At 31.5% G+C, this 22,118-nt stretch overlaps 2 protein-coding genes across 10 annotated transcripts; both read right to left on the bottom strand.

Annotated features, from left to right (window-relative positions):
• Window positions 1–3,789: 3,789 nt before the first annotated feature.
• LOC133701375 (probable nucleoside diphosphate kinase 5) lies at window positions 3,790–8,766 on the bottom strand. 6 transcript variants are annotated; one of them, XM_062125274.1, is made up of 7 exons: window positions 8,619–8,766; window positions 8,409–8,499; window positions 7,787–8,002; window positions 7,322–7,429; window positions 7,083–7,192; window positions 6,467–6,504; window positions 3,790–4,141 (listed from the first exon to the last, which is right to left on the bottom strand). In XM_062125274.1, the coding sequence occupies exons 2-6, from the start codon at window positions 8,468–8,470 to the stop codon at window positions 6,473–6,475; spliced, it is 528 nt and encodes a 175-aa protein (XP_061981258.1). In that variant the 5' UTR covers window positions 8,471–8,499; window positions 8,619–8,766; the 3' UTR covers window positions 3,790–4,141; window positions 6,467–6,472. The 6 variants fall into 6 exon arrangements, with proteins under 6 accessions (XP_061981258.1, XP_061981259.1, XP_061981257.1 ...); XM_062125275.1 differs by lacking the exon at window positions 3,790–4,141 and adding an exon at window positions 4,239–4,469; XM_062125273.1 differs by lacking the exon at window positions 3,790–4,141 and adding an exon at window positions 4,477–4,665.
• Window positions 8,767–9,237: 471 nt separating this feature from the next.
• Window positions 9,238–15,816, bottom strand: LOC133701374 (uncharacterized). 4 transcript variants are annotated; one of them, XM_062125268.1, is made up of 13 exons: window positions 15,216–15,811; window positions 14,305–14,457; window positions 13,988–14,200; window positions 13,813–13,902; window positions 13,546–13,662; window positions 12,826–13,095; window positions 12,319–12,475; window positions 11,640–11,717; window positions 11,406–11,506; window positions 11,071–11,244; window positions 10,336–10,410; window positions 10,060–10,167; window positions 9,238–9,726 (listed from the first exon to the last, which is right to left on the bottom strand). In XM_062125268.1, the coding sequence occupies exons 1-13, from the start codon at window positions 15,621–15,623 to the stop codon at window positions 9,394–9,396; spliced, it is 2,277 nt and encodes a 758-aa protein (XP_061981252.1). In that variant the 5' UTR covers window positions 15,624–15,811; the 3' UTR covers window positions 9,238–9,393. The 4 variants fall into 4 exon arrangements, 3 of the variants coding, with proteins under 3 accessions (XP_061981252.1, XP_061981253.1, XP_061981254.1); XM_062125269.1 differs by having other exon boundaries at window positions 11,071–11,241; window positions 15,216–15,809; XR_009843559.1 differs by having other exon boundaries at window positions 9,696–9,726; window positions 10,060–10,256; window positions 15,216–15,816.
• Window positions 15,817–22,118: the final 6,302 nt, after the last annotated feature.

The raw sequence follows: 22,118 nt of genomic DNA, 5'->3' as shown, positions 1-22,118 counted from the left end.
CCAAAACAAATTATGAAACTTAATTCTCAATCAACCCAATATTGAATGATGAAATTAAAAAAAAATAAAAAAAAAAGAAAGAAAAAAAAAACCTCAAGTTAATTGGCCTAACCCTTGACTCAAATCATAAGACCATGATAAACTTATAGAAAGAAAATCAGAATTTTTTTTTTATAAAACTCAATTCCAAATCAATCCAATATTGAAGGCTTACATTGAATTTTTTTAAAAAAAAAGACAAAAAAATTATCAAGTCAACTCTAGTTAACCTGTCAAACTCGGACAAAAGAGCAGGACAACTCCATAAATAACAAATAAAAAAATTATAAATTTCAATTCTCAATTAAATCAATGTTGAAGGATGAAATTTTTTTAAAAATTTAATTAAAAAATGACAACTAAAAACCTAAGTCAACCAAGCTAACTCACAAAACTCGCAACCTAGATTATAAGATCATGACAACTACTTAGAAATCAAATAAAAATAATAATTATGAATCTCAATTCTCAACCAATTCAATGTTGATGGATGAAGTTGAGGGAAAAAATTTAAAAAAATGACCCGAGTCAACACGACTAATCCGCAAAAATCGCAATGCGAGACATGAGACCAAAAAACTCTATAAAAAACAAATCAAAACAAATTATAAAATTCAATAACCAACAAACTCAATGTCGAAGAAGGATAAAATGAAAAAAAAATATAAAATATAAAAAAAATCCTCACAAATGTGAAGATCAAAGTAAAAAAGGTTTTCGCTTCACACTTATCATTGCTACAGGGAAAAGCCAATCACTTCTAGTATATAAAATGTTAGAGTAAAATAGGAAAAAACCAGAATAATTAATAATTAGCATAAGACCAAGTAGCTTAATCCAACCATTTTGTGACATAATTTGTGCACCATCAATCAACTATATGCTGGTCTCTTTTATTTTCAAGGGAGCAGCTACTTCAACAAAATATAGCAAGATTCTGTAAGAGACAAATGAACTGAGCTATCAAGAACCGAGAGCATGGACACCATGGACGCAAAATTACATTAAGAAGGTGATGAAAGGAAGAAGAAAAAAAAAAACACTAGCAGCCTCACGGTAATGGCCCCCCTCGCCGACCAAATCGACACCTGAATCTCACCTGCCCCCACTTGTCAAGCACCAAAAATCCCATTTAGATTATGGGCGGCATGCTCTACAGCGTATTTAAAAATATAATAATATTTTTTAAAAAATTATTTTTTATTTAAAAATATATTCAAAAATATTATTTTTTTAATTTTTAAAAATTATTTTTATACCAGTAAAATTAAAATAATATAAAAATAACAAAAATAATATTAATTTAAATCAAATAAAAAATAAAAAATAATATTAATTTAAATCAAATAAAAAATATATTTTGTTGCTGTGTATTTAATAATATAGTTATAATTATTTTTTTATTTTTTAAAAAATATTTTTAATATCAACGCATCAAAATAATCTAAAAATATTAAAAAAATAAAAATTTTAAATTTTTAAAATTTTCAAAAACAAAAATAAACAGCACCGAAACCTTGTCTATTGATCTAAACAGATGAATTTAGAGGATCGTCTCCTGACGTATCGCTGATAGGACACCACCTCTCACGTGATTGGTCCACTGAAGTGTGTACTTGCAGCTTCGGACTAGACTAGGTTACTTTCTTAAGAACTAAAATGAAAGAAAGCAAGAAAAAAAGTTAAAAAGTGGACTCCATCGAAAAATATCATTTGAACGAGAGAGTCGATGCTCATCACTTTGGCAGTGTTTCTGACACGTTGGAACCATATATCTTAAAATTTTGAAAAAAAAGATTATTTAATAATTATTTTTTTATTTAAAAATTATTTTAAGATACTGATATTAAAAATAATTTTTTAAAAAAAATATTATTTTAATATATTTTTTAAAAAAATTATTTTAAACTACAACCGTTATCACGTTTCCAAACACTTAACCAATTAGACAAATAAGCAATTTCCCATACTATTAAACCCACTTCTGATCAAAACAGCTCATTTATTAATTTATATTTATCTAAAAACATTTAATAAATATTTTTATAACATCAAAACATCAATTTATTAACTTAGAAAACCCAAAAAATAATCAAAAAATACAAAATCAAACGAGTACAAAGATTTATTTTTCTAGATAATATTGAGGTTTAAAATAACCACTATTAAACTTTTCTTATCAAATAAAACTTATTAACACCAAAATTAATCTTTTTAGTAGCTAGATTAGATGAAAACTAATAATCTTCTCTTTCTTCATATGAATCCAATGATTTTCTTTTTCTTCTCTCAAATTTAAAAATTGAAAAATTGAAAAAATAAACTTTTAGATAAAATTTGAATTCACAAAAATTTTAAAGGAAAAAGAAAGAGAGTAGAAGGACTAAAAGAATCTTTTCCCTCAAATTTTAGATTGGACAAGATATTTCTTTTTATTTTATTCTTTAGCCCTCTTTTTGTTAATTTTTTAATCCTTAACAAATTTTGATTGATAAATTGTAATTATTCCATTGAAGATTGTGATTGAAAAAAAATACAATTGACGACCGAAATAAAAAATAGTTGGTAGAGCTACAATGAAAGACCTACCTGTTTTAGTGTATTTAGTTATAATTATGACAATGGGAGAAGTACGAAATACATTTTTGATCTTTTATGGACCAATACGTGGCCTCGTTGATCTTTCATTTGAAAGAATCCATTTCCAATTAAAAAAATGCGAACTAGCACCACTTATCAAGTTAATCTAATACCTGATTAGATTTAATGAAAAAATTGTTTTTTTATTAAAACTATATTTTAAATTTTTTTAAAGAGAAAATTAGATAAATGATCTAATCCAAGATTTTGATCTTGAACTAGCACTACTTATCACGTTAATTTAATACTTGACTAGGTTTAATGAAAAAATAGTTTTTTTTATTAAAATTATAATTTAAATTTTTTTAAAAAGAAAATTAGATAAATTATCTATTACACGGCTTTGATCTTGAGACCTTCACATCATGTCTTATAACCATAACAAAAACTAGCTATTGATCAATAATTAAAAATACGATTAGGAAAATAAATAATAATAAACTACAACTTAGTCCATGTAGTTTATCAAATAATGAATTAATATTTAATATGCATTTGGTTGTACTTTGTTTCAAGAAAACACTTTCTTTATCTCATCAATCTCTCCATATTATCTATTTTTTATATATTTCTAAAAAAAAACATGAAATAAATTGGAAAATAACATGTAAAAGACACAAATATGTTAAATTATAAATAGATTTTAAAACATGGGGATCAAATATATTTATGAAACCACAAGGACTAACTAATTAGTTTTGATAAACTAAAGGGACCAAGTTATAATTAACTCAAATAAAAGAAACGTGAAATATATGGGAAACATTGGAAGAAACCATCACTAGATCTTTTCACTCTAAATTTCAAAGCTGACTTCCTTTCTGGCTCACTTTCTTTCCTCCATGGCACATGTTTCAAATCACACGATATTATGATCATCAGCATCTTAACCAAAACCCTTATTCTACTCAAGGAGGGTAATAGTGGGATAGAACGAGCCTAAAATAAAAACAGAAAGAATTAATTTGCTATTATACACTAAAAGTATGGTTTAAAGTGGGTTTCACCTAATTGGTTGACACAAATTGTGCTTGTTTTTACGATCGGAAAATACTTTTGTAAAAATTTAAATTTTTTATTTCAAATTAACTTTTTTTATATACTAATATCAAAAATAATTTTTATTTAAATAATATTATTTAAATAATTTAATAAAAAACACTTTAAAATACATAACAGCTACATTTGATTCTACACGGCCTTGATGGCCAAGGAAAGTTTGTGCGTGGTACAAGTGGTTTTCATGTATGTGGTTGGTGGGAGTTCACGTCGATCATGCTGGGTCCAAGCAAAGTTCAAGAACAAAATGAACTATGTGTTCGAGTTCTTCGGCTTATATAAAATAGAAGTTAAAAACAGCAACTCCAAAGTCAATTTGATACGTTCTTGATGGTCAAGAAATCCTGCAGAATGGAAGTTCATTTATCCCGTACAAATCGCCATCCTGCTCGTCACTGCAACGCTTTAAGCCCAAAGATTTTGATATACCATTAAAGCTTGCCATCGACTCCTCGAGATGCAAGTAATGAAGAAAGCAAAATGAAAAGGTAAGCCAAGGATCGCAGGAACCAAGATAGCATAAAGAAATGAAAGCCATGTGAGCTACCGCGTCTACTAGATGTCTAGGGTTTAGCAACCAAACTGCATCCTGAATGGGTTACTAATTCTGGAAGGTTAACACTCTTCGGCTAACATAAACTAAGACCTTGTATGATGTGGAACCTCAATCATCCACGAAAGTGCATGGTGGCCATCATTGAGTTTGACTAGCTCGCCCTTCATTGGATCTTCTGCTAATTAATAAACAAAAGTGTCTTGCATTAAGACTAAGCAAATGTTTCGTTGTGCTCCCATGGCAACCTCATCATGAATCAAAATATATTATCCTATAATCATGATGGTAAAACTCTGCAGACTCTTTCTCTCAAAGAAGATGAGTGCACCCTTCATTCCTGGCCGCTAAATAGGACCTTGTTGGTACTACCACTACATTACACAACAATCACATATCATCTTCATGTAGCTATAACCCTAGCTGCAGGTTTAAACCTAGCATGGGTACAATGCAATAACAAGAAACAATGAGATTTGCACGGTCTACTAAGACGGCAAAGCAGTGACAGGTATACACTAGTGTGAGTTTTGAACTATGAAGCGTCACATCATGAAACTTTTTCTGACAAGGAAAAGAGATAGAAAGGAAGTAATCGAGTAAAAAATAGTTATGAACATTCAACTTTATCAACCTGCATTCTTGAAATAATTCACATGCCATCCAAAGAATATGATCAGTAACACATTGAAGTTGAAACTTTGTACTGTAGCATGATACATACAATATCTGTACTAACTACGAAGCTTGTAGAAGCCAATAAACAAACAGAAAGTAAAATAAACCAAGAAATCGTTCTCCTACAGTTATTATCTTTCATTCCTGTACAGCCTCCAATTTTAATTTAATAAAACCGACACTCTTTGCAAGTTGCCAAGTACTGATTTGAATGTATGCTAGATCAAGGTATCAACAGCTCAATGATAAATTTGTTCCAAATTATTTCATTATAATCCTACAGGTGTGACAAATTGGCTTGGTGATTCTTGCGACAAATAGTTGCTGAGGATCATTTGACTAGTTGGAAGAAATCTAAGTCCATGGTTATATATGTATCTCCATTTGTGCTGCATTTCTTCATGTATCTAGCTATCAATTAGTACACACAGAAAATGTATGCTGATGGTTATTGCAATTTGCAGCTTTCTATGCTGTTGCCAAAAACAAAAAAACAGTAGCTCACTTGCAATCCCAATGGCTGACAGAATTGACTCTTTATCCACTGACTATTCAAATTATGTTCTAAACATGATCCTGATAGTAAATTTTAATTATCTTGGTTATTGACCATCATCCTCCATAAAAATGAAATGCCATTCCCTTATGTTCAACTCAACTCTTCAAAAAGTTCTTTGCACCATCCTTTTGATCACAACCAACGAAGTAATTCTTTGGAGTCCTCTAGATTCATGAGAACTGTTTTTAATTGAATATGAAGTTACAGACAACCCATCTCATCCTTTTCTATTGATATCTGCTCTGCCAAAACTTATAAGCTATTAGCCTAAGAAGAGTAGTGTCTTGATTACTAGTTTGAGAGAGGATGGAATAACCATCTTGTACAAGTGTCTGGCATTACAAGCTTAAATGAACTATCTGTTACTAAAGCTCACACTTCCAGCAAGGCCCAGCACTTCCAGCAATCAGTTAATCTTCTTATTACAAGATTCATATTGGCCTAAAGCTGAAAGATAACACAAGCCCTATCACCTATATAGAGAATCACCCACTGTTATAATGTTTTCAGTAGCTAAAATCAGGTTTCCATTGCTATAATGCAAATGCAACAGGCATATCTTTTCAGTGCAGGCCTCCTATGTTCTACCTCAGCCCATCCAACGCTGTTATCAAGGAAAGCAACAACGATTTCTCTCAAAGAGAAAGCAGGAAAGGACTTGGGAGAAAACAAAATATTTGGTGTTCCCCTTGTATATCTATGAAATGGCAACTAATTATAGCACTTCCATTCAATTACTTTAAGATTACTCAAAATAAAAGGACAACAAAAACAGGGGAAAAACAGGACATTCAATGAAACTTTAAATTTGAAAGTCTATTTTAACAGCAGATGGCTAACCACCATAAAACTTTAGCCATTGCAGCTGCTGTAGCATGTGTGGGTTCAAGAGAGTACAGAGACTTGAAAAAACATGTAATTTGTCTTTGAGTGCTTACCAGCTGCTAGAGCTCATCATGTGTTGTATTTGTTTCACCTGCCAAAAATAAATACAACCACCGAATTATTACTTGAAAAAATGATAACTTTTTTATATTTTATGGCATTAGCTAAAGCAACCAAAACCATGATTATTATTGTTTTTGCTTTGAAAATGATCGTACTCTTATATTGGTGTCATTGCATAGCTAGAAAAAATAGTTATTCACCAATAGTAAACAAGGTTACATCGAGATTTATTTCATGGCACTAATATTCAAACTTCATGAAAACAGTCATGAACTCACAGGGCAATAGTTCTCATTTGTAAAATCTATCTTATAGCATATAACAGGAGATTACTAGGAAAAAAAATTACAATTAATGAAGAAGAACCAAACGTATCATAATGATGTGTTGTAACTATGGGCTCAGAAGATGGTATATGTTATGTGCATATAATTTCATTAAATTAGGTTAAAATGGCAAAAAACAATATTGTGCCCCAAAGTTAAGAGATGAACAGGGAGAGAAGTGATCTTAGGCTCTCAATATATAAAAAATCCAGAGAAAAAAAAATAAAAAATAAAAAAAGTGAACACCATTACATATGATAAAAAACAATATATATATAACCTGAAGTTACATCTTCAAAGAAAAATGAGATTTCCCTTTGAGCTGATAGGAGAGAGTCTGAACCATGAACACAGTTCTTTTCTGAATCCTGCCCGCACATTGCTCTGATACTGAAAAAACAAAAGAGTCCTGTTGTGAAGCTATGGAGGAGAAAGTCTAATGACAGTGACTTGAGAACCTAACCTTACAAAGCAATGAACGGGAGGGGTTTGAGAAACAGAAGCTTATACGTAAATAACCTGTTAGGATGAGTAATCTTAGCTTTGCATGCATCAGTTGGTCCAATCAAAGTGCGCCAATCAGCAATTGCATTTTCCTTCTCCAAGACCATGACCAAAACTGGACCACTATCAAAAGCTATGAGTCAACATATAACGAAGCAAAAGAATGAGAGCAGATTTCTCCTTCATTCAAACAATAACCAACAGCACGATGAATGTCAACTTGGTATGCAGAATCACAGCCCATTAATACAATGAAATATAACTATTCAAAGTGCAAGGTTCAAGGTTTCAATACATTGCCTAAATGCCTGAAATACACAAACAAAGGCCACAATCTTCTTTGTCTTAGGCATCTGAAATATTCTCAGGAAAATCCAATTCAGAACTTTGCAACTACAGCAATAGAGTTCAGGAAGCTCACCATAAATTGGTCAACTGAATTGCCCCCAAATAACAATAATAAAAATGAAGTAAAGATACCTTGTCATGTATTTGATAAGACTTGGAAAGAAGCTTCTTGAAGAGTGTTCAGCGTAAAAGCTTGAAGCACTGTCTTGGTCAAGTTGAGCGGTAATTTCCCTCAAGATGCTAAACCCATAATCCATAATAACCTCCTTTATCCTTTCAGTGTAATTACCTAGCAATCCATCTGGCTTGATCATAGCTAACGTCTTTTCCTTTTCTTCACTCCCACTGCTTGAAAATAGCCCACATTTCATGAAGCATTCAAGATAACAAAACTAGTAAGCTAAATAAAAACTATATTGTATGATAGCACCAACAAGGACAAGCAAGATTAAACCAATCCGGTCCTCACCAAGGCTCTAACTCTATTACAAAAATTTTAATCGTGAAAAAAAAAATTCCAATATTTTTAAGTTTCACCCTAAAATGCAAACCTTGGCAAGATTAGGTTCATCGATTAAAATAAATATTTCACTAATTGAACAGCTCTAATTACAAAATATAGTAACACAGAACAAAAAGGAAAGAAATGTTTCTCGTACATTTTTACGGTTAGGTTCATAAATAGTTGATACAAGCAAGAACCGTGTTAATCAACTAAAAAGAGGGGGAAACCCTGATTTTTAGTAATTGTTACCTGATAGGAAAAGAGGCAGAGAGCACAAGGAAGAGGACGGAGAAGAAAAGGCGAGGAATCATTTGAAATGATTTGCTATTACTACTTGAAACTGCAAAATGTAAAAATTTATATAAATAATCACAAGCAATTAATACAATAAAAGTAATCTTGCTTATTTATTATTCATTAACTGTGCATGGATTTTATTTTCTCGGGAAACAAACATACCTGGAATTAGGAAGGAGAAAGGCGGGAAAGAAGAAGAGATTTTTTAGAGGAAAGATTTTGGTCTCCTATCTTTTTGCGGACTGTCTAATTTTACACACCAATCTGTCACTTACGCCCCTCTGTTTTTCGTTTCAAAAGGAGCTTTTAAAAATATTTAATTTTTTTTATTTTAAATTATTTTTTTTAATATTTCAAATTTGATATTAAAAATAAAAAAATATATTATTTTAATATATTTCCCAAAAACAAAACATTTTGAAAAGTAAATAATCACTTAACTTTTTCATATAAAAGATTTTTTTAACAAAATAAATAATTTTATTTTAAATGAAATATAATTAATAATTGGTATTTATAAATAAATTATTCTAATATAATTATTCTAAATTTTGATTTTAATTTTTTTTAATAATAGTTATAATTTTAATGTTTTTTTTTTTTTGAGAAATCATTGTACGCTCCCACCAAATCGACAAATTTTCCAATTTTTCATTAAAACATTGAAAATAGAAAAGAAAGATGATTTTCTACTACTTCACACAATCTTAATTTTTTTTCAATTTGTCTTCACCTTGTCCTTAATATACTATGGATGCAAATCTAAATTGTTTAGAGAAAGTTTTACAAATCTGACATGAATATTATGTAAAATGATTGGGCTTGAGTTACAGATTTTCTTCTTATCATTTTTTTCTAATGGAATAATAAAACAGATGTCTATACAAACATTGCAATTCTTGAATCCCTGTGCGTCTGGCGACCAGCCACAGCATATTTATCCGCATTCGCAAAGCTCGATACAGCAGTTTATGCACTCAACGCAAGCAAGGGCGGCGCAGATCTGGGAGAGGACAATAGCGCATTGATTATTCATATATGAACAGGTTTGGATGAAGCACATGCAACAACAGCGATCCACCACCCTGCCACAGCAGTTGGAAGCAGCCTTGACCAGCATCTCGGTTGCTTCAGATGACTTTGTCTCCTCTGTTCCTGGAGGAATGTTCTCAGCTGTCGCGGTCAAGTTGCCGAAGCCAACGCATAGATTCCCCAACATGATTGTCTTCTGCAAGTCCATTTTCTTGAGAGGGTTGATTTTGTTGAATACCTGTTTTCATTAGATATAAAGGGAATTAAACAGATGAGCTTACGGCCTTGCAAATAATCTTCCAAGTAAAATCTGAGGTTAAATTAATGGTTTTAAGAAGAAAAATCATATGCAAGCTTTCCATGTGAGGGCAGTTGAAAATCATCGACTCATGCAAGGCCAAAGTCAGGGTGCTGCTTGATCAGAAAAGCTGGATGATAGATGTCACATCTGTAATTCAAATGGCGATGCTTTTCTGCTTGTCGTGTATAAGGAACTTAGGAAAAAGAATATAGAGGAATTCTTCCAATAATTTAAGAAGCTTGAATATTTAGGAGTCAGGCAAGTGCATACATCCTGTATCAGAATTGTTTCTGGCGCTTTCTCATCTTTAAGAGTCTGATGCAAAACCATGAGGGTGTATTCAGATGGAAACCCAGTTTGTATGCTCATTTTTGCAACCTACAGCGAAGAAGAAGATCGAGCGAATTAGGTTTGCATGAAGAAACAATAATTACACACATCACCACAACCACGCAATCCATGCCGACCTACAATGAAGAAGATCAAACGAATTAGCTTCGCATAATTTATAGAAGAATCAGAATCTAAGCAAATTCAATAGCAAACCTTTTGTTCCAGCTCTTTACTTCCTGACAACCATGCATTAGCAGTGAGTAAATCAATTTGTCTCCTTCCAACTACCTGCAGAGTTAGTAAAGAATAGTTAGAGAAGAACGCACCAGAAACAACTTTCTAATTGTGCAAATTTCTTTATAGTGGTTTTCTCTAGTGAGCTAATACGAGCAAATTGCTGAGTTGTGAGGGATGGATGCAATCTCATGCTTGAGAACTGAAAACAATTACTTTCTATGAACACCCAAACAGCTAAAGTAGATAACAAAAGAAATGAAGTAATCTGATTTGAGCATTACAATAGCAATTGACAAGTGTAAGTGTACAGGAAAGCAAACAAGGCAATTGATTTTGTATCATAATTCAACACTGGGGTGAAGCCAGATCCCTTAAGGAACGCTGTTCACGGAGAAAACTTCATGCATAATGTAAAGATCATTGTGACACAAGAATGTAAGCGTTCCACCTCCAGGGCATCCCAATAGAAGACAGAACTTTAAGATTCTCCTGTTAAGTATTCAATACGTCATCTTTATCCCGAAAGCCGGGGATTCAGAAAAAGGCATTATAAGAGAAGCCACAAAGTGCAGTCCTTTAGGTAAAGACTGATTCACGATTATAATCATTCTTGGACAAAATGATTTCTATCTATGATAATCTATCTTGCAACTACTTTCTGATGTTAAGTTTATATTTATTAGATAATGTTGTGTCCTGAAGAAACATTACTCTATCAAATGGCAGATCCTTTGTCTTTTGTGCTTTCAAGTCTATTGTGAACTTTCTCATATCTGCCAAGGTGCCACTTATTTTGACAAGGTCTGGAAAGTTTCCACTATATCTGCCCGATACAATCAATGGGCTTCCACGTGAGAGGTCTGGGATACAAAACGGAAGCAACTGCTAGGAGCTCGGAGAAGACAACATGTCAGAAACAGCCAGAAAAATTGAACAAGACAAGAGAATCAAAAGCTCCTCTGTTAAAACATAATTATGCCAAGAGAGTATGAAATAATCAAGGCAGGATTGACATAAAACAGTATTCCATATCTTGAATTGAGCACCTCAAGCGAGTCCAGATGTTCCAAAGCATCAACAGTTATATCGGCTAGAATGATTGATGATGCAGTTGTGAATAATTTCTGCATTCGAAAATCAACCGAATCTGGCCAAATAAAACAGCAATAGAGAAATTGACTGTTTAAGAATCTTTTCCTGCTTGGCTTTATAGGGTATTGGGACACAAGGCGTACTGCACCATCAATTACCTTCCAAAAAGCAATTGGAATACAACTAACCTGCATCATAAGCAGTATCAAAGTGACCCCTCCCAATCTGTGCTAGCATTCGCAGGAAATGGTGGTTACAATATGTACCTGAAAAGGTTTTTCCATGCTATAAGGTTCTTTAACAAATAATATAAAAGGTAAGAAGTGGGGTGAGGATGTAGTATATAATTTAGTTTAACATTTTAATATTTGTTAACAGCAATGAGAAGATATATGATAACGGCAAAGATAATGTTACTTGGGACACAAGCCTAATGTCCCCTCATTAACATAATCGGCAGGCAAGGATCATGAAAAATTCCCACTATAAAGAAATTATTAGGGAGGCAGACCAGTTTTCTCTTCGGGTAGAATTACTCAACTCTAGTAATTGATAGAGCAGTTCATTTAAGCTCGTCCAACACAAAGCTGGTAAGCTTGAGCATCAGGTATGGTTGAGGTCCATTAAGCTCATTATATGTTGAAATCTCGAATATTCAATTTGATAACAAGACAGATTGAAAAGTATTGTGAGCTGAATTGTGACTTTCAAAACACATTTCCTGTGCGCAAATGTGAGTTCAGTCATCAATTCAGACATGAAGTGTGTGCGTGTGTGTGTAGGCAACACCCCAAATGACAGAGCTAAGTGATCAAGACAACAGGTTTCGAATAGATAAAGAAAAGGCTGAAACACCAAATATCTCACCTATACCAAATGTACTTATGCGAAGAGAAATTGATCCCCCGCTTGTGAGATAAACTTTGACAAAATTACAAATATCTCTTTCATCTTGAACAGCTCCATCAGTGATGAGGAATATGACAGGAATCGAATTGGTAGTTTCAGCCAACAGCTTTATAGCCTAAAACAAAGCACATTACAAAATAAAATCAATAAGATTCTTGTCACAAGTATCTTGTTAGAGATGTGAACGTGGAAAATGAAGCATCTAAAATATTTTCCAAGTAAATTAAAAAAGAAGAAGAAGAAGAAGAAGCAAATAGGATGGGGATGGAAGGACTCTAGGTAGTGATTTTCATGTTAAACAGCACCAGGCTACTTATAAAGATGGAGGCCCGCAGAGTATAAGCTATAGTTAGCTGCTTTATTTTCACATACTAGTTGAGAACTGGATTTAAAAGACATTAAAACAATATGCCAAACGCAATATCAAGATGTTTGAAAGGACACACAGTGAAACATTAGAAATACCTGTTTGAGGGGCACTAAAATGTTGGTGCCACCATATGCAGTTAATTTATCATTAAGCCACCGGGTAGCTTCTATTATTGCTTCTTCGGTTGCGTGCTCCATTACTGATGAAAATAGGTGGGTCTCCATATTGAAAGCGATAATGTTGAAAGAATCTTCTGGGTTGAGCTTCTGAAGAGATGACAATAGTCCATTCTTTGCACTCTCAAAAGGACCCCCTTTCATGCTTCCACTAATATCAATTATAAATATCACTTCCTTCCTGAAAGCCTGCCAGATTCACACAGAAGAAGAAATAACTGTTTTAGTAAATTTGAAGCCTTGGTTCAGACTTCTGACTCAAGAATGATGGGTCCTTTTGAGTTCCCACAGCAGATCAGATCAAAAGCAAAATGAAACTACAACTGAGGAAGGCAAGTATTCCTCTAACAAGAACATTTTCGATTTCATTAGCACTGTTTTGTGCCTCGATCAGTTTAGTTTTAGTTTAATTTGCTCTCTTCATATTTGTGTTTGATGGCCACATTCTCCGCCACTTTAGTGCAGCCGCCATTCCAGTGGTGAGAAAAGTTCTATCCTCCATAATTTGAGCCCAAAAATTAGCAGCATGACTGATTCTTTGTTTTTTAAGAATAGATTATCCACAATGACCACTTATCTTTTGCTGGAATGAAATACGTTAGAAACAAATAATCATGCAGCAGATCAATGGTAATGAACCTTCATGCTCTGATTGCTTCCAGGAAAAAGATAGAAGCAAAACATCTGTCTGTCATCAATATCTCGTAATAATGGGGACTGCAAAAGCACACCACCAAATAAATCCTTTGAGTAGACCTGTGAACACAGCAGTCAATGACAATAAGTGCTCTTATGGCTCCCTGCATATTTCGTATATTATGACCCATTAAATTGATGGCGGTACTATAGAGATAAATATATCTGGGGAGAAAAACAGCAAAGGGTGCGGTGCAAGCAAGGTCTTACATTGTAGGAAAAACTGAAGTCAGCACTTGACCAAGTCAGCACTTCAGCGTCATATAAGAAACCCATTTTACCAACTTCACGCCTTAGCTCCTGTCAAACCATAATCATCACCTCAATTCCTTTGTCGAGCTAACAAAAGTTGATTGAAACATTATGGCAAACAAGAATCGCATACCTTTAGAGCATGACTTGTACTCTTGCATAAAATTTCTTTACCGACACCAGAGCTCACATTTAACAGTATCTTTTCCCTCTTAGAAATCTTCTTGCCAACGGGATTGACAAATGCTGGAAAACTAAATGGTACATTGAGACTGAATTGACCCTCATGATAAAGTAATTTTTGTGACCAAATCACTTTGATTGAGACTGTTGCCCCTCCTTCAACCTGAACAGCAAATTCTTTTTCAGAAAAAATATCTGAGAAACGAGCAATCTGAAACAATTCGCAATCCATAACCGCAAAGAACATCAAATGCACCAAGGAATCACCTGTGGGATTTTAAAAGTATATACGCTGCCTCTCATTAAACGTCCATTCCCTCCTTTGCTTACTTTTTCTTTGTAACTTGCATCTTCTGCTTCGATCAACTGGCTATGACAAGATCTCCCAGGAACATCAACCTCGACACCTAGAAGTGAACCCTGTTAGCCACATCATGTTTTGCTTGAGAACTTAAAAAAGAAGTTAATTTAAACATTTAGGAAAAGCAAGTAAAAATAGAATTCCACATGTTCTAAAGACGCAAATTAAGCAAAAACATTTGCTGCTGAAGGAAACAATACTACAAACAAAAAAAATAAAAAGAGTTGAATTTCCCGTTGTGCAATCAGCAACGGTACCAGCAACAAGTCGTGTTTTCATGTAGAACCGGCGCGCGTGTATTTTCAAACTGCTCACTTATTTAGATACATAGTAGATTGGTAAAATACAGGACATGTACGAGATACGTTAGGTGTTATGTTATTTCCAACTATACATATGTTGGAAGTGTATTTTTCTTGTTTTTTTTAAAAATTTATTTTATATTCAAAAATAATAAAAAAATGTTCAAATATAATTACCGTAATGATGACAAACACCGCCTAAGATTATCAAACACTTATCAAAATTCAAAATCATCTATACTTTTTTATTAGACTTTTGTTATTATCAAATCACTTCTTTCTAACCTCAATCATTTATTGAAAACCCACCATAACCAACCCCTTGTTGGATTTGAACCCAAACAGATCCTTACGACCATCAAAATCTTAGTAAAAGCAAATGAACTTGAGGCAAGTTGGCAACTAACACCATTCCAGCTTTTGTTTCTTCTTAGTAATTTATTTTTTAAAAAAAAACAAAGAAAAAGGAAAAAGAAATCAAGTGATCATAAACAAAGGAGCAACATATGCTGTACCTGCTCGCCCATGGGAACAGCAATGCGGACATCACACTTGCTATTGCCTTTAATACAATGCACGCGCCACGCGCCGCTAAAACAAACGTTTGCGTGATCAAAACAGCAATCAATCTCCATAGACACCACTCCACCCATGTGCAACGGTATCAAGGCCGGTGGCTCACACCGCCCGTGAACGTACGGCTGGTAACTCGGTACGTCCGGATTTTCTACCAGCTCCGGCTCCGATACCACAGCATAAGCCATCACCGCTGTCGGAAAGTAACTCTCTGCCACATCTGACGACTTTGCTGACACCGACCGCGTCATCGCTGCCGTTGCCGCCGGAGTCATTTCCTTTCCGTAGTATATTCTCTTGGAAAGACTCAATCCATACTCCACACATGTTGCAAACTCTCTCGCCATGACGCCGCAAGATTTATTGGGCGAAGAAGTTCGTCAGAGCTGTCAGTTATGTTATGTGGAGGTGAGGTTTCTTTTTGAAATGCAGTTGGTGAATGAGAGGGAAGCTGGAAGGAGCTGGAGGACGAAGGTGTGGGGAAATCAATATTTTAACAGTGATGGACCAGTGATCGTTTGACACGTGTGGTTTGGTGGTGTGGTTCTTGTTGACTTTTATGTTGTAAATAATCACCATCTAAGTTTCTCGTATAAATAAAGAAAGTTTTCACCTGGCGAGTCCTTGTTAGCTTATAAAGAAAACCTAACATACTTACCGGAACACAAGATCCCAACCCAAAAACAGAAGTCCCCTACTTGTCGTCTACTCATTCTTTAGAAATGAATTTGACTTTTTTTCATACAAAAATTAGATAAAAATCTCGGATGAGAATTTCTGAATTTTTTAAGATTCAATGGGGAAGTTACTTGAGTAAATAGGGATTCATGAGAAAACTAATCGGGATTATTTTTTTAAGGAAAATAATGGTTTGTGCATATTTTGAATTATAATTTCATACTTAAGAAAAATACAATCAAGCTCATGAACCAATGACAAAAAACAACTAGTTATTATATGATATAGATTAATATTCTTGCTCTGTCACAAGTTGGGTTAATTTTTTTAAATATAAAAAAATAAAAATGTTTTACAGTCTTATTAAATTTGGTTAAACTAGTAATTTTCAAATCTTATAACTTAACTTTTTGTATAACTAGAATTTTCAATTAAATCATACGTGCTAGCTTGAGTTAAATCAATTGATTTTATAAGTTCAAATACATCTTTAATGATTGGTAAAAACATGATTTAACTTAAAAAAAAAACCTTTAAGATGACAATTATTTTAAAAAAAAAATTCAGACAATAATAGATTTTATGGATCTAAGTCCACCAACGACCTATTTCATGGACTATATTGACTTTTAAAAAAATTATAAACTATTTTTTACTTATATGATAAAAATATATGTTCGCAAAACTAACGTCCTAAAAATAGATATTTATTGAGACAGTGATAACCCTACAGAAAACAAATAAAAATAAATCATGTAGTATATTTCTCAACCAATTTAATATTGAATGAGAAAATAAAAAAAATAAATGACAAAAAACAAAAAAAAACATATATGTTCGGTGGATAAACTTATCAAACTTGTGAACGAAGTAACCCGGGCTAGTACGTCAAACCTGTGAATCTGGTTATTAACTCCAGCGGGATTATAATTTATTTATTTTAAAAAACTATATTTTAATTAATTATATAATAACAAAAATAGACAATCGCTAATTCGAACACCAACCCAATACTGAAATGTTGAAAATAATAATTAAAAAAGGAGCAAGAAGTTAAACTTGTCAGACTTGTGAACCAGGTCAACCAGCAAAACCTATGAACATGTCCATATATTTTATAAATTTTAATAACATGGCTTTTACAATTATTATTATTTTTACTATATGAGGAAAAAAAATTGACAAAACAAATTCAAGTTTAATTTTTAAAAAAAGTACAATTCACTAAACTCATAAATTGGAGCAACATGAGTTACCCTAATAAACCTGTAAGCTATATTAACCCTATAAAAAGAAAAAAGAAAAATAAGACTAACATTATTATCATCGTGATTATTATTATCATCATTATCATCGTTGTTGTTGTTGTTGTTGTTAATACTATTGTTGTTCTTCTTATTATCATTCTTACTATCAATTATCATCGCTATTATCACCATTACTATAAATATTATTATAATTACAATTACAATTACAATAATAATAATTACTATCATGGCTACTACTATTATTATCACTATTGTTATTATTCATAGTATTGATATTATTATTATTATTATTACTACTGTCATCATTACTATTACCGATATCATAACCACCACAACCATCATAAAAAACTATCATCATCATCATCATCATCATTATTACTATCGTCGTCGTCGTCGTCATTATTATTACCATTATCATCACCACCATTATTATCTTAGTAAACTACTATTATCACAATTATTATTGTTGTTGTTGTTGTTATCCTATTAATACTACCATGTGATATTATTATTACTATTACCATTACTATCATAATTATTACTATTATTATCATAATTATTACTATGATTGCAACTATTATTGTCATAAAAACCTACTGTTATTACTGCAATTATTATCACTATTAACAATATTGTTAGTACTATTAATGATTTTATTATTATCACCAACATCACAATTATTACTGTTATAATAAATTACTATTACTACTATTAACATTACAACTACTATAATTACCATCATCCTCGTCATTATGATGATGATGATGATCACTATTACTATCACAAATATTACTGTTATTAATATTATTATCACAATTAACACCATCATAACCATTATTATTATAATAATAAACTATTATTGTTACCATTATTATTACAATTGTTATAATTATTATTAGTAGTATTAGAAATATTTTTATTATCATTATCATTGTTACTACTACTATTATTGTTGTTATCGTCGTCGTCACTATTAGTATCACTACTATTATTATTGAAATAACAAAAGCTATAAATTTAATTTGAATGATAAAATAAAAAACAATTCTAACAATAAGACAAAGAAAATAAATAAAAGGTTACCAACGGTGATCCAAGCGAGTCACACTCACGAGTTCAAATTAACTTCAAGTTGATTAGTTAAAAATTAATATGCGTGTGTGTATATATTGATTTTAATATTTTACATTGTTAAAAAATGATTTCATGTAAAAGAAAAAATTGCGTTGTTCATATATAATTTTTTATTTAAAAAACCTGTAAATAAAAACTATAGATAATTTCTAAAACACGTTTTTCAAACTCATTACAAATTAAATAAAAACTAGTTAAGTTTTTATTTCTTAACTCCGAAATATTATTGTTTTTCTTTTGAACAAACTTTAAATGTTTCAACATATAATCTAATCATAGTTTAACTAGCTATTTATAAGACTGGCCATGGTCCAAAATCATTCTCCCTTGATTAAATTGTTTCCATAAATAATCCTTAATTTCCATACTTGCTATTTTAGTCCCTATATGCGCGATTGCGATACAAATAGCTCCACGTAAAAGAAAAGAAAGCAGAGAGGGAGAGGGAAAGAACGTGGAAGGAAATGCCTCATTTTGACACAACACTTGTTGTCTGCAGTTGCACGCGTACGCGGGGGCGCGTCAATCTCATAAGGTTAATTGGCAGGGCAAGTGTTTGGGAACTGTCATCGATTTTAGGGTGGTCCAAGGTCTCCTCGCAATAAATTCAATGAACACTTGGTCTTACACACTTACCCTCGTCTCCACCACTGGTTAATTATCCTGTGAAAGGGCCACCTCAACAGTCTGGGAACGCCGACTAATTGTATTTTTTTTTATTTTTTTTACTTTAAGTTAATTTTTTTAGTATTTTTAGATGGTTTTATATGCTAATTCTTAAAATAAAATTTTAAAAATAAAAACATATATTATTTTAATATATTTTTAAATAAAAAACACTTTTAAACACAAAAAATCTTGAGTTGGATACATTTTTTGAACGACATTGACACGTTCACGACTTGTTGTTCTCAATTGTTTTTTTTTTTTTTTTACACAAACACATTCATGATGCGGTGGTCAATTTTTGTTCTTTCCTTGAGGCTTGAACCGACCCCCAAATTTTGACTAATGCATATTCCCCTATGAAAAAAATGTGCTCGATTTGTGGGGGCACCGTATCGATCGTAATCAAGTCATGATAAGATAGCATCCCTTGTTCACGGCTACCAAAGCTTTCCAAGAGGCACGAAAGGCATTTAGATTAACCCTAACTTGTTCTAAGCATAGCACAATAATTAAGTAAATTATATCCTAGGTTTAAGCTTCATTGATCCCTCGCTTGTAGCGGTGTTAATCTGCTATTTTCTCTCATAAACCAAGAAAAAGGTATATTATTATACACACTATGTCGTGAGAATGAAGAAAGTATGACTATAAATAAATAAATTAATTTTTTTATATTTTCAGATTGTTTTTATATGTTAATAATAAAAATAAATTTTAAAAATTAAAAAATATTATTTTAAAATGAAACACTTTAAACAATTAACTACCTCAGTATTTCAAAACATAACTTTCATGATTTGATTTTTGACATTCACTGATAGCAGCACTACGAGGAAAGTAGTCGAGAAAGGAATCTAATGTCCTAGAAAACAAACAATGCTTGGGCTAAGCTTAGGTTGTCATTTAGTCACACATTTATTATTCATTTTTCACCCGCCCACTGAAATGACACCTGTGCACTGACGAGGTGAACAGGTTTTTAATTGAGGTGGTTGAGCGATGGGCTGCCTGCTCGAGTGGCTGAGCCACACATTTAGCGCTGATTGCGGGTGGGAGCTTGGTTGGTTCGCTGGAAAATTGAAACTTGGATTTGTTAACCATAGCTATCTTCTTCTTCTTCTTTTCATACATACTTTTCGTTAATTTTACATGTACACAGTGGTGAAGTTCAAGCCATTTTATAGGGGCGGCAAACTAAATGTTATTTTTTAAAAAAAAAAAAGCAATGTGAAAATTAAAATTAAAAAAAAAAGATAGGAAAATATTGTGTTTGAAGACATGGTATTCTATGGATTTGAACAATATTTTTCATTTTGATCTTTTACTTTTTTTTAGTTTGATCTTGATGTATTTCATATTGTTTTCTTTTAAGTTATTAAAAAAGAATGCAGTTTAATTATTTGCAAAAACTTCAAAATAAGAGGATCAAAATTGAAAATGAAATAAAATAACATACCATTTTTCCAAATAAAATTTCTTTTTATTTTTACCTAGATCATCAATTTTATTTTTTAATTTTATTCTTTTTACATTGTATTGACTGATGATTAAATTTAATGGTTTGTTTTGTATTATTTTCTGTTAGGTTAACGGGGTCTGGAAAAAAAATTCCTAGCATTGGGTTGGTTCTTGACTTTGCAAAAATGAATTTGGTTTTATTGTTTGCAAAAAATAAAAAATAAGGGATCATAGTTAAAAGTTAGGTAAAATAACAATCTTTTTTTCTTAAGAAAAATGTGGTGTCAATACTTTTTTGGAAATTTTGCCTTAGAGTTTTCTCAATTTCATTTTTGATCCATTTAGTTTGGTAATTATATAATTTACTTTAAAATTTTGTTTTATTCAAATTTTAGTTTTTAAATTTGAGAGAAAGAAAGAGAGTTGTTAAAAAGACGAGAGAGAAAAATATTGGCTAATCAGGTTTTGTTGATCAAAATAATAAAATCTAATATCAAAGTATTTTTTTAATGAGATGAGTGTTATTGAAGTGTTTTTAAATTTTTATATTGCTAAAAAAAATATATCGGATTGAGAGAGATTTTTCAATTTGCTTTTTATTTTTTTAATCTATTTAGATTATTTATATTTTTTTTTGAGTTTGGGAGTTGGTTTATTGAAATTATAAGAGTGTTTTGAGGGTTTTTTTTAATCTGAAAATAGGTTAAGATTTGGTTTTGGAGGGCAAAAAAAACCCATATTATTTTTTTATGGTGATTGAAAACCAGACATGTAATTAACGGATCATCTGCTTCTTTTTCATAGACAAATGGGAGAACAATGCATCATCAACTCAATTTGTAAAATAAAAAAAAGGTCGAGGTGCACGGAAGAGAGTAGGTGTATTTTGAATGGCCAAGGTGCATTGGCGTCCAGATTCGTATGTATGGCTTGTCTGTTCTTTTTTAAGTTTTTTTTTAAAACTTTAATTTAATTATTTGAAAAGTAATTACTTTAAAATATATTAAATATATTATTTTATCAAATTCTTAGATTAACTAGGAATATATATTAGATATTTTTTTTATTAGATACCATTCAATTTTTACTTTTTTTCCAAAAGATGTAGGAATCTTTTTATGATATTAGAAGCATTTTTTTTGTACTCATCATAATATTTTTTTAAAATAATTTTATTTGTTTGCATTACCTTGATTGTTTTTTTGTTATATAATTAAATAAAAAGTATTTTAAAAAAATAAAATTATTTAACTTAATAAGATTCATGATACAATGCTCAGTTTTAATAGATTAACTTGAATCAATTTAATATATTATTATCTTAATATTAAAAAAAAATACAACTTGAAAGAAATTAAAGTATCCCCTACAATATATGATCGGTTATATTTATTTGCGCTTGTTTCTCAACTTCATGATTTACCTTTTAATTGGCATTAAGATTATTTTTTTATCATTTATTAGCATATGTTATCTTCAATTTATCTTATTAAATAAATACATTAGATTTTAAACACATTATTAAAAACATTTTTAATACTAGAAAATACCTAAACAATGTCTAGATATATATTTTTTGTGTTTTAAAAAATTAATCTCCAATCTGGTAACTACTGAATTAGAACATCATGTGTT

The sequence above is a fragment of the Populus nigra genome, chromosome 8 (assembly GCF_951802175.1).
Source record: "Populus nigra chromosome 8, ddPopNigr1.1, whole genome shotgun sequence".
NCBI lineage: Eukaryota > Viridiplantae > Streptophyta > Magnoliopsida > Malpighiales > Salicaceae > Populus > Populus nigra.
This window is presented reverse-complemented; position numbering and strand designations above follow the sequence as displayed.